Source organism: Eulemur rufifrons, chromosome 18 (assembly GCF_041146395.1).
Source record: "Eulemur rufifrons isolate Redbay chromosome 18, OSU_ERuf_1, whole genome shotgun sequence".
Lineage (NCBI taxonomy): Eukaryota > Metazoa > Chordata > Mammalia > Primates > Lemuridae > Eulemur > Eulemur rufifrons.
In genome coordinates this window covers 42,336,354-42,350,273 of record NC_091000.1, presented here as the reverse complement: position 1 = coordinate 42,350,273, position 13,920 = coordinate 42,336,354, and the positions used below count along the sequence as shown (strand labels likewise).

The window sequence follows — 13,920 nt, the reverse complement described above, 5'->3', positions numbered from 1 at the left end:
GGCATGGTTTTCTCATTTGCAAAAAAATAATATAATATCTACCTTTCTGGGTAGCTGTGAGAATCAAATGCAATAAAAATGACGAAGTCCTTGCCACAAAGTAAATAATAAATTAGAACTATTATCATTATTATTATAGTCAGGGTATCATTCAACCTCTCAGCTAAATAAAAATTCTACTACATTTTTCCTGTCTCCACATAATCAAACTGTCCCTATGTATCCATTACAATAGAAGGATGTATTCTGTGAAAATATTACTATACTACAAGGACAGACTGAGTGGTTTTCTGTGGTTCAGCTAGGTAACACCATGTTCTGATTAGACTCTATGTCATCCCTCTTGTATAAGACTTTTCATTACACAGAGCGGCTCTGGTGATAAGTAGAGTAACAATGGTAAGTGGTACCCAAAGAGTCTAATAGGACAGTGTTCTTCAATCTGAGCCAGATTTATGTGTCAGGAAATCAATTTACTTTTGCAACTAACATTTTTTAAAAAGAAGATAAATTATCAAGGCCCATCACTTATAGAAAGAGTAAGTTCTATTTAGTGAAATTTATTTCTGGAATGAGTAGGCGTGCCTGTGCCATTCCATAAAGTCTATTTATTCCTTGGCAAAGCAGCTGAGGCAATTCTGAATACTACTGCAAGATATGACCCCTACCTATCACATAGGTGAGGTAGGAATTATTGTTTTACAAATGTGCTGATTTGAATCATCAAGGCAAATGAAGAAGTCATGGTCCTCTGACTAGCACATCACAGTTCTGCTGTTTCCAGCCTCAGTTTTCTTCAGCCACAACCCCTCGCTCCTTACCATAAGGTATTACAATATTACCTCTAGACCACACGTTACTTTTTCCTCCCCTGGCTCTTGCTGAATTTCTTGAACAGGCACAAATTCATGGGTTTAAGAAAAACGCGAGACCAGAAATTATCAGATACATTTTGAATTTGGCTGGGCATCGTGGCTCACACCTGCAAACCTGGCACTTTGGGAGGCTGAGGTGGGAGGACTGCTTGAAGTCAGGAGTTCAAGACCAGCCTGATCAAGAGTGAGACCTCGTCTCTACAAAAAATAGAAAAATTAGCCAGGCGTGGTGGTATGCACCTGTAGTTCCAGCTACTAGGGAAGCTGAGGCAGGAGGACAGCTTGAGCCCAGGAGTTGGAGGTTGCAGTGAGCTATGATGACACCACTGCACTCCAGCCTGGGTAAAAGAGCAAGACCCTGCCTCAAAAAAAAAAAAAAAGAAAGAAAGAAAGAAAGAAAAAGAACAACAACAACAACGACAACAAGTATTTTGAATTTAATGTGTGTTTAGACAATAACAGAAGTCAAACAGAAGCCAAAAGATTACACATATGATTGAAGAAGATGAAATGGGCAGAAAATATAAAACATCTTCACAAATATTTGCTATGATGATTTTAAAGTGCCTTGGATAGACATGTTTCTTGCTTTTGGGCAGATTCCTGTTGTATTAGTGGGTCGTGAAATCAATTTTTGATATAAGAGTAGTGACCAGCATTAAGAAAATACAACAGGACAGAAAATATCTGTGTATCACATATTGAACGGATAAAGGAGACAGAAAAGATCTAATAATAGTCGATGTACATAATTCTTGAGGCTCAGCTGAAAAACCAAAAATATACAGATGCTTAACCAGATGGCATCTAAGAGTTTTTAAGATTCTTAAGGATTCAATAATGGTATCATTGGTTTTGTGATAACTTTTGCATATATTACACTAGAGGACTGGAGCAATTTTAAAAAATAAAGAACTTTTCTATCACCAATCTTTAAAAAAATTTTATAAAAAAGAAGCATTTGTCTACAGGAGGCTCAAAACAAACCCTGATAACGCCACAGGTATCACGCAGAGTTAGAGGGATTGGAGTTGCCAAGAATTGAGAGCTTGGGATGGGTACTAGGACAGTTCCTAGGACATACAGAATGCAGTAGCCGTGGATGGGAGAAGCAAGTCTGCTTTCTTTTATATTTCTTAGAACAATCCCATGAGAATTATACACTAATCTATTAGATCGATACACTATTGTGACCTATCCTATTTTGTTAGGAAAGGGACATCTGTTTATGAAAAAAACCTTTAAAAAAAAAAGTTTTTCTAGTCAATGTGACCCAAAGAAAACACAAATAATCAACTTGCCAATATCAAAAGCTAAAGCCAATTCAGAAAATTAGCTTACTTTGGGTTTGCTTGACTCAAATTTATACGAGAAGTGCTTAATATTAAGATTAAAAAAAATCTCAGGTTGTCTGAAAGAGATCAAAGTAGCTCTCTAATGTGTCAACTGCTCAAAGGAAAAAATAAAATTCACAGAGTCCACTTGCTCAAGGCTTCTTGGGCGTGGCTCCGTGCAAAAAAATGAATAAAATTCACATTCAATAATTGAGTAACTACAAAGTTATGAGTTCTAGAGCAAAAATGAATATAATGAAGTCCCTCCCTTTAAAGCATTGAGAAGATATACCCAAGAATCTATGGGAACCCAAAGGGAAATTTTTTTCTTCCTGTAGCTGGTAAAAACATGCTAAAATATTAGCAATTGCATTTGATCCAACTTAAACACTCATGCACACGCACCCCGTCTCCCCCTTTCTGGCAGGGGTAGAGGAAGGTGGGTGGGAAGAGAGGCATCTAGAGAAAACATTAATCTTACAGATGTTTGTAGTTCATATAAAAGGTGTCTGTTTTAACCAAACACTGGAAGATGAGTTAGATTTAACAGAGTAACAGCTAAAGAGTTCTCACACGTAGTTTTATTTTGAGGGAGATAGAATAAAAGATCTTTCAAGATCTCACATACACCAAACAACACCCTTTAGGCCTTCTCTTTAATGTTAGTGATTTACTACTTTAAATAAATGTATACTTGATATAGCAACAAGCATCAGAATAGTCACTGCTTGCAAGTATATTGTTATCCAAATAAATGTCATTCACTCTAGAGATTATATTGACGAGCACATTTTTAAAAAAGACAGCTTTGTACTTATTTGTAGGAATTAGCACAGCTCCTGCTTTCTAGAACTTCTAGGAGAGACGTTCTTCTCAGATATCAACGGAAAGTCTTAAAGTTCCAGGAACGACATACATGTTACACATATTTTAATATAAAATAATCAGCATTTTCTTCTACAACTACTCTAAAATGAACAGATTCAAAAGCAACATTCTATGTAATTTTAAAAAACTCTATGAGCAAGGACTCTGGGTTGAAATGGTAAATTGAACACATAATTTAATTTTTTCTTTAAAACAGCAATTAAGGGATTAAAAAAAAAAAAGAAGCTGGTAAGGACATAGAACAAGAGAGTAAACCCAATTTTGGACAATGAAAATCAGAAGAGTATGTGTTATCAGACCCAAGAAAGCAAACAAGGAAGGGGAGAGTGAAGCCCAATTTTGGACACTGTAAGTCAGATGATCATGTGGTATCAGACACAGGAGGTGCAGCCCTAAGTGTGCAGGGGGTAAAACTGAGAACCATTCCACTCAGGCCATGTCCCTGCTTCTATCACCCTGGCCCGCACTTTAATCTTCCTCATTGCACTCACTACCTGCAATGTGTTTTACTTGTTCACTTGCTAATCATGTGTCTTCCATACAGACTGTTAATAGAACAAGGACCGTGGCTGTCTTGGTCACCACTGAGTTGCCAGGACCTAGAAGAATGCCCAGTACACTGAAGGTGCTCAACCAAGGTCGCTGAATGAATAGTTACCACCACAGGATATTCACATATATAGTGAGCAATTCTTACAGTGATTAAATTTTAAGTATCTAATCCAACCAAGGTTTTGGTTTTTCATCTTTAATTTCCCAGCGTATGTATACAGCCTAAATAAAGTTTTTCCTCATACATGTTTGTCTCACTCAAACGTATGTTACAAGCCACTGACACACTCATACCATCCTATACCTAATCCCAACACACTCAAATCACTGAATTTCTCTCCAAATTCATGTTGGCCCAAAGAATTGGGGGATTGGTAGAATAGTTAACTGGGCTCAGGCATGGTGGGAAAATGACTCTCTGCAGAAGTAGTCCTCACCCCAAGGATACAAAGGAAGAAGGCTGAGTCTGGGAGGCGGACTCAAACACAAAACCATTATTATGAAATCAACTCCTGCTGTGATGGAAAGGTAGATATAAAGCCACTTAAATTTTTAATCTCAGGGTGCCCACCCCCCACAGCTAACCTGACATTGTGCTGCCTTCTTTCACCCAGTCTCAGCTTCATATGGAACCAGAGTAGAAGCAAATTCATCTGCATGACAGTTTTACCCACCACTTGACTGATGTTTACATACAGAAAACTTGAGCTTGATAGGAATAGTGCTCACAAGAAAATTAACAGAGGTAATATTGTTTGGAAGACTACTTTTAACTTTTTATTTTTGGTCATAAACTAAGGTAAGACAGAGGGTATGTGGAAGGGTTTTACTAGGAAGTTTCATTCGCAATATTATTTGCAGACTCTTAAAGGTATTGACTGAGGAAAATTGACCTTTTCCATTTTTTGTTCAATAAACACTACTGTTTATACTAAGGAATTTAATAAATTAATGATTTTTTTAAAGCCTACTAGTCTTGGGCTCTATGGTAACAGACAATTTCACCTCTAAATGTTTTAATTACTCTTAGATTCATTTTCTCATTCAAACTTACCAATATCATCATCTGTCCGGTCAATTGGGTCCTTCTCCAGGCAGTCTCTCACAATGTCCCTACTCATCAGAGGATCTGACGCTCTCTCGATATCTTCTTCGTCATCATCGTCCTCGGAATCCACTGCCGTTTCTGGCAGCCCACTCAGGTCCATATCACCAGCCTCACTTTCTGTGGCCTTAAAACAGACAAGAAAAATTAAAAACTATTTTAAGTAAATCAGTCTTTGAGACCCCAGAGAGATAAGAATAAGTCTAGATCAAAATAATTTTTTTGTTATGTTTATTTTTCTATAACTAAGTGAGATGTATTCAACATCCCACAACTATTTGTATACCAGACACTATATATAAGAATAACCTCAATAAAATATAAATGATTTTATCTCCTATTAAATTTTTGGCCAGGATTAATGATCTTATCTCAGTAATTGTGATTTCTTATCTGAGTTGTCATGTCATTTGAAACATAGTAGAATAAAAAATAAAAAGATAGTATTTGGAGTCACATGTTTCAAGATGGTCTCTTCTGTTAGGCTAGCTCAAACATAGAACACTTATCCTCCTTTTTAGTTCAATTTATAGCCTTCTGTGATTATCATCTCAGCAATATGTATATACGCATCATACTGGTCTTATCGGACATTACATATATAGAACTCACTAACTACTTAAGCATAGTAAGAATGAATTCAATTAAATATTAACTACATCAATCTTAAATATCACAAATGTGTTTTCCAGATGAAATATTAAAATTTGAAAACATCTTATTTTAAAATTGTTAAATTTTGTAAAAAACATAATTCACCAACTTCAAATAAGTGATAGCCCACATTATTTTCAATAAATAAACATCTTATTTTTAAGAATAGCCAAATAAAGATTTTTAAAAGATAAAAATATAAAATATTGAACCTGATAGTAAGCCAACACTGAATATTTACAATGTGGCAGACACTGCTTTAAATGCTATGTGTGTTCAAACTCATTTAATCCTATAAAGTAAGAGCCATTATGAACTTTTATTATTCTCTGAACACTTAAAGAGAAATTATTTTTCTAAGGTCATGCTGCTGATAAATTGTGGAATCAGGATTAGAACCCAGAAATTCCAGCTACAGAGTCTTAACCACTACCTAATCTGGCTCCTTATAACAGACACATACAAATGTTGCTTGTATAAAGGATCTATACTCTTTCTATATTGAAGTCAATATTTAAAGAATAAATTGTGCTATTTTCTTATCAATAAAGTTTCACCTTTGTAAAGTCCTGGTTTATATCACAGAACATAAGATTCAGTGCTATATTTCGAAGCAATACAAGCATGTGTTAATGTTTTCTCATTTAACAAAGAGTTTTAATCACATTTTCAGTTCTTTAGATACAATTTCCCAAATGGTAACACATACAGTATAAGCAAAACTTAAGGAGAAAATAATTGAAGACAGAAGACCTAACGTCTACAAAAGCTACAATGGCCTTAATACTACTGACTGTTATGAGCAGATGTGCTCCAGGTGGGACCACAATAAGCCATCAGGTCCCATGCAGAAAGAACTGTGACACACTCAGAAGAAACATAATCCACCAGAAAGACAATCCCATTACTTGCTGGGATATAATTTTTCCAAACCAGATGTGCTTACTCATGCCCACCAAGATCAAAAGTTGTAAAAGTCATTCCAGCAATTGTCAGTTCTTCTGATGTTAGATGCAGTGTTGGAACGTGTTGGCCCAATCTGTCGTCTTTGAGCATGTGAAGAGTGGTTTTGCCTGCATATCCAAACCCAAGAATACAAGCTTTCCAGATTTCTTGGGGAGCACACTGCTGAAGCCATTGTAGATGATGAAAGACTATTAATGCTTACCGAGGCCCATGAGGTTCCTCTGGCGCCTTGGACCCTCCCTCAGAGCACACAGGCCAGCAGTATCCAGACTGCTAATTTATTTATTTATTTATTTTTGTTTGATACAGAATCTCACTTTGTAGCCCCGGCTAATTCCAACCTCAAATTCCTGGTCTCCAGCAATCCTCCTGCCTCAGCCTCCTGAGTAGCTGGGACTACAGGTGCGCACCACCACATCCAGCTAATTTTTTCTATTTTTAGTAGAAACAGAATCTCATTCTTGCTCAGGCTGGTCTCAAACTCCTGAGTTCAAGCAGTTCTCCCGCTTTGGCTTCCCAAAGAGTTAGGATTACAGGTGTCAGCCACTGCGTGCAGCTGCTAGTTTCTTTTACACAGTGAAATGTTAAAACATTTTCTCTTCTACAATGTATGTAATACCTACACATTATTCCATCATAGTTATGAACCAGAATTTATTTATCCATCTACCACTGGCATTTTACTTATTTTCAGTACTCTATCTATGATCATGAGTCATACTTTTTGTATGCTTTCCCTATTATTTCCATAGAGTACTACCTTGAATTGTCATTGCTGGGTCATGGGCTACTGCCATGTCATTTGATATCCTGGGAGCAGGTTCCACATTGTAATGCCCCTTAGTCACAAACAGGACCACCCTGCCATGTAAAGATGGCCCTATATAAGCTCCCCACTAAGGTGAGCCAGGTGTTATTCACAACTTTTAACCTACTGTAACCCCAGCAAGACTGATTTTATAGACTTTCCAAATCAGACTCATTTTTTAGAAGTTGACCCCTTCCTATGGTTTCTTCAATAAAGAAGTTAATTGGTTAAAAAAATTAATATTAAAAAAGAAGAATCACATCTCCTAATTTAAATTCAAAATTCATTGAATTATCTCTAGACTCTAGGAGACTGAAGTAGAACTTGATGTGATATAGTAAGCCAGGGTTGTGATGAGAGAAATTAGGTCAAAATTGTTATCACCACACCTTACTTCTGAAGAAAGGTGACAATTTGCTAATGCTTGCTAATATTACACTTGTACCCCACTTTCATCTTCACACTGAAGATTATTCATTTCTAATCACCTTATATTTTCAAATATACTATGAGTCCTCTATATACACATTCTTTATTATTAGCAGAGTGAAGAAAGAGTACTTTACGGAAGATATAAATCTTAAAAATCTGCATTTTAAATAATATAATATAATTAAAGGATTTTCTTTAATTTTAAAACTTCTAATAGATGCTTAACCATGAAAATATATTTTATAATACCCCAAAGAAGTCATCATTTAAATGAATTATATTTAAGTCTTAAATAAAAGAAAGAGACTTTTAAATGTCAATTGGATTAATCTCTCCAAAACGGAACCTTCCACTCTATTTGTGTAAATGATCCTAGTTGTTAGCTATCTCTATGGGTAATCCACTCTTTAAGAAACAAACTATTCATAAATAACATTCACTAACCCAATAATTTAGAAGATTATTTTTATTTATAATAAATGTCTATTTTATTTTAAAATGCTACAGAATTCCCTAAATCAGACATTTCAAAAAACTTGATAAACAACTTTTTCAGGAATCCACTAATTTCAAAATACCACTGTCTCATGAACAAGACATTTGGAGACTTAATTAAAAGGATAATGAAAAACAAACTGGTATTCTGGAGAAGAATATTATACTAAACTTAAGAAGAATGACTGGAACGTAGTATTTACTGGATTCATATTTGCTGAAGGAACAAACTCAGTTTCGTGGCTCCATATCTCACCTCTACCACTCATTATGTGGTTTTGGCAAAGTCACTCAACCTCCATGAGTCTAAGTTTTATCTGTAAACTGGCGACATAGCTTTTCACCATTCCTAGAACTGCTTTTGGATCAAACAAGGGAAAAGAAAGCCAGTTACAGGCTAAAATCAAAAGTTCCTTCCTTAAGGTGTTACATTTTTCATCTTAGTATTACACTTGTACACCTTCTACCCATACCAGCAGTGAGTCTGACATGCAATTCATATTTGCAGAATTTGATTAAAAAATAAAAACACAAAATTCTATTAAACACCTTACCTCCTTACAAATTTGCAAATAAACCTCTCAGACTATTGTACCCATTAAATTCTAGCCAAATGATTCATACAATAATTATAGTGATCCTATATTGAATGACTACTAAATATCTAGCACTAAATTTGATGCTTTTAATACATAATTATCAATCTTCATATCAATTCAGCAAGTTAGTATTACTACCCCTATTTTATAGATGAGAAAACACTCAAGGAAATTAAAGAAGTTGTTCAATGTAAACAAAACAAAACCTAGTAACTGTGCCAGGACTCAAAATGAGGTCTGGCCAACACAAAAAATACTATATACTTTGCATTATGCCCAGCTTTCTCAATAGACAGTCTTTATAAAGAAAAGAGTTAATACAATACAGAAATAACAACTTTGCTAAGTTATAAAAGATACATTTATAAATATATATTTGCATATAAACGTAATTGAAACACTTGCTTTCTAGCTTCCTTGAATCCAACACTGCTAAGATTTATGCTTATCTTTAAGCCCTTTTATTCTAAATAAGGATACTCAAACAGATACTTTATATTTAAAAGTATATGACTATATTTGTCTGAGCAACAAGAAGAAAGGCTTACATATTAGGCAAATAACTCCTGTCCCAAATTAATTTACCCTATACATTTACAGCCTAACATAAAAATTAGTTGCCCATTAATATTTAAATAATAATATTCTTTAAAAATAATATTCTCAGATCAATGCTGAAAGATCTATGATTTAAATAAAAAGGGACTAGATATACTCTTCTGTAGTGAATATATTTCTTAAAACCAGTTTATTTTGACTTTTTTAAAGAATGTTGAGAAAATGAACAAACTAAAAAAACTTTAAGGCCATAAAGCTCTAGTGAAAGGTTAATTTAACTTAATTAAAAATAAAATACTGCATATATTTTATTAAGCACTTTAAAATCATTTGCAAAAAAGTTTTGTTTATTAAATATCTCACACATACAGCCATTTTAAGAGGATTGCTTAAGAAGTATCCCCCCGCCCTCCCCACCCCCCCAAACTGGGTCCTGCTCTGTCACCCAGGCTGGAGTGCAGTGATGTTATCATAGCTCACTGTAATCTTGAACTCCTGGGCTCAAGCGATCCTCCCACCCTAGTCTCGAAGTAGCTGGGAGTACACGCGAGTGTTACAACACCCAGCTAATTTTTAAATTTTTCATAGAGATGGGGTCTCCCTATGTTGCCCAGGCTGGTCTCAAATTCCTGGCCTCATGCTGTCCTCCTGCCTCGGCCTCCTTTAGTGCTGGGATTACAGGCACGAGCCACTGTGCCCAGCCTTTAATGTAAATAAAATTTACAGAATCTCAAACATATATATTTAACCCAAATAGCACCTAAATTAGTCGCATATAAATTTAGGCTAGAAAGTACTACTGAATGATAATTTAAGTGAGATAACAGAGAAGGAACATCACATAAAATTATATATATGTGGAAACTATAAAAAATATATTTAGAAATATAATGTTTGCATTAAGTCTAGTTTGTATATAATTTATGTTGTTGCTAGTTTTACACTGTCAGTATTTTTTACTTCAATATATGCTTTTAAATATACACACACATGTATATACACATACACCTAAAAGAGAGGGACAATTTTTTAAAGCTCTTAATGTAAATTATTAGGTTGCTTTCCTAAATTTATAATCCTATAAGGAATGTATAAAAATGTCTATAAATATTTAAGAAAATCTATGCTAATTTGATAAGCAAAATAGTTCCATATTTAAATTTTCATATAGTCAATTATTAATATGTTTTAAATATTTTATGTGAGGTAGAGATATTTGCATTTTCTCTTCTGTAAATGACCGACTTCTGTCCTTTGAACATTTTTATACTGTGAGCTGAGTATTTTTCTTATTAATTTACATAAATCAGTTATATTTTCACTTTAAATCTTCGTATCAATTGATTTTTTAATTGTCAAATGTTTTGATCTTTCATTACAACATTGTTTGCTAACTCTTTAGTTTATCTGGAACTTATTTTAATTATGATATAAAGTGAGAATGTAAAATGACCCCCACACCCTAAAGACCACTTACTGAATAATCCATCGCTTTCTTCACTGATTTGTGAGGTTTCCTCTGTTATATATTATACCCTTACACAAGTTCCATGTTGCTTGAACTCTGTTTTATTGATCTATCTATTTTTGTACAACTATTTCCAGTCTGCCTAAGCTACTCACTCTGACAGTCATATCATTTAACCAGGACCTTATCGTGGCTGGAAATGGCATTGTCACATATCCACTAACTTAGGCATTCTGCTTTCTATCACTAACAACCTCCTGGTCTTTCAGCTTGCTCCCATCTGCTTAAGAAAACCCTTTTTCAACTTAAGGAGGATCTTTAGTCTTCAAGACTCTACTACCTCTTTGTGTAGCATTCGCACCTCCCGTCTTAACTTCCTTTCATACTCTGCTTATGTTACCTAGTCTATTATTTCAATTACATTCAATCAACACATTTTGACTGAATTCCTATGATCTCCTGGCACTGTACTAAGGCTCTAGAGAGAAAATGGAGATGAGACAGACAAGTTCCCTGACTTCCGAAAACTGTTATTCTAGTAGGCAGACAGACAACATATAAAGTAATAATCATTTCGCTCAGGGTCTAGGAAAGAAATAAAAGGACTAGCCAGGAAAGGAACCAAAATGTAAGCCCTCTCTTACAGAGGATTATTAAGGAAGCACTCGATGAGAAGATTATACTTGAAAATGAAGGCAGAAGAGGATCAAGCTAGGAGAAAACATTCCAGCCAGAAGGGATGCAAAAGCAAAGCTCTGTAGTTAGAAAAAGTTTGACATGTTGCTCCACCTACACTCATGTAGCACAACTTCAGTCCTGGATGAAGTCAAATCTTGTGCTTACCGTGGAGAAAATTACTCACCAGGGTAAAGGGAAATCATTTTATATCTGAAGGTACCAACTCCATTGAGTCTCCATTTCTCTGGTCAATTTGCTCTACTACGCTCTCTGTAACTATTATTTCAAAACTTGTCTCTCCTTAAAACTCTCTATCCACCAACTCTCTCACTCTCAACAAATGAACTCAACTCTTCAGAGAGAAAACAGAAGTTTAAGAAAGGAACTCCCTCAACTCCCAAACTGCCCACTCCAAACCCAGCAGGATGTGTCCCTGTTAAAACAGAGGAGAGTTCCTTCTCCTAACATTAGTCATTCACTTTCCTCTGAAATTTCTCTCCTTCCTCCACCGCAGCAGCAACATTATTCTACCCATTTCTCCCTTGTTCACAGCACTCAATTTCAACCTCTCTGTGCCCATCTGATGGGCATTTACACTCACTTCAATGTGACAGCTTTCAACAAAAAAAGAAAAGATCCCCTAAGTCAGAATTGTGCAAAGATTAAATGGGCTGCCATGAGAGAGAGTTGCTCGTCCCTGGCACTGTTCAAGAATAACAGGATGCTTGCTGGATAGGATCCAATGTAAGACTTGGAGTTGGACCAATGAGATGTCAGGCTTCTTCTCACCTTAAGAAGTTCTGATTTAAAGATAATAGAAATGGTCTATTGAGAATATTAAATGTTAAATTTTGCATCGCTAATAGCCAAATCCTTAGATACAGCTATGGATTTTTCCTTATGACAAATATAAACTTACAGGCTACATGCCTGTCATCAAGTTTGAAGCAAATAGCTTTGAAACTCAACTAAATGTATCAAAATGATACACAGGGGCCCTCCTTTTTATCTAATACCAAGACAAAGTCAGACTGCAGACTGTAAGCTCCAACTGCGCCAGAGCAATCAGGAACTCTCACCCACCCAGACATTTGGATGATAGCTAGGGACAGACGTACCATCGGGAATTTCCTCATGAATGCATCCAGCTTACTCTAGGCAACTGCACATTCGGGTAAAACTCCCCTCAGAACAGGCCTCAATAAATTATATAAACAAATTATTTCATTCTTATTATAAATTTATCTTTTAGAAATTCCATTTGTTTGTACATGCTTCAAGAAAACAGTAATAACTGCTATAATCTCAAGCTGTATTCCCATTATAGATTGTCAAAATGTGTAATAATCATCTCGAAATTTAGAGGACAAAGGTTCTTTCATGATATTTCAATTAATATAAGCTTAAGCACAGCTTTTATGTATATTGTTCATTGTTCCATGGAAGGGAACTCTTGAATAAGTGTTTTTAAAAAAACCAATTTCCAGAAATAGATGGTGTTGGGTAGGGGGGCAGGTAAATTGAGAAAAGTGTGTACCTAATAGACTATCTCTTTAAAAGAAAATTTATTTTCTAAGATCTACTAAATTTAGGACTTACACAAATATGTCTTATATTTATGGTATTCTAATTATTCACTTTTAGTAATTACTAAAATTACTTTTAGTAATTAAAAAAACCAGAAACTTAGCACTGCCTAAATACACCAATGATCCTTCATAACTATTATGTTCCTAAAAAGGGTACTTTTTATGGTCACCTCATGTCACAATTCCTAAGGAGCCAAGAACTATACTTTGTGAATATAATGTTCTTTTGTTTGAAACCATCTAAAATCAAATATTATTAGAATGTATTTGAAAAGATTTCTTTTGAATATTTTAGTCACTTCCTAAATTTGCATATTCTAAGCCAATAAACTATTCCTTAACAATTAAGATTATTTTGTTTTAAAAATATGTTTGGAATCCCATAGTTCTAGCTTATTTTCCATTCATTGGTACCATAAGATGTTTATTTTAAACACATAACTAAATCTATAGGTAATTTTTTAAAATACAAGGAATATAATTAAATGATCCAATCTTAATAATCCTTTCCTTTTGTCATACTCAATATGGACTTTAATAAGAAAAACTTAGTATAAAAGCTCAACTCTGCAGTTTCCTCCTATGGTGTTTAGTCAAGAAAGAGTCATAAACATACTACACCTGTAGTCAAATGAATAAAATATTTAAAGTCAAGACAAATGATTCCATTCCAATCACTCTATTTAAAATTCTGATAACTGGTAATAGCAGAGGCAAGTACAATTAGGCAGTAGTTCTACATTCTAAAACAAACATATAACATGCTGTCTGTGAAAAGTATAAACATTAATGTTTTATGTACATATATGCACATACAATATACACACAAATATTTAATTTATAGATTCTATTAATATTAACTGAGAACCCTAAAACTCCTTGGAATACATGAAAATGAAGCAAATGACAAAAAAAATCT

At 34.6% G+C, this 13,920-nt stretch overlaps 1 protein-coding gene across 10 annotated transcripts in view; it reads right to left on the bottom strand.

Moving 5' to 3' along the window:
- Positions 1–13,920, bottom strand: part of RAPGEF2 (Rap guanine nucleotide exchange factor 2) — a 240,526-nt gene that overhangs the window by 36,433 nt on the left and 190,173 nt on the right. For all 10 annotated transcript variants that reach the window (XM_069493495.1, XM_069493496.1, XM_069493493.1 and 7 more), the window contains one exon: positions 4,704–4,881. In XM_069493495.1, coding sequence (XP_069349596.1) covers positions 4,704–4,881 — 178 coding nt within the window. The remainder of the gene's footprint in view (positions 1–4,703; positions 4,882–13,920) is intronic.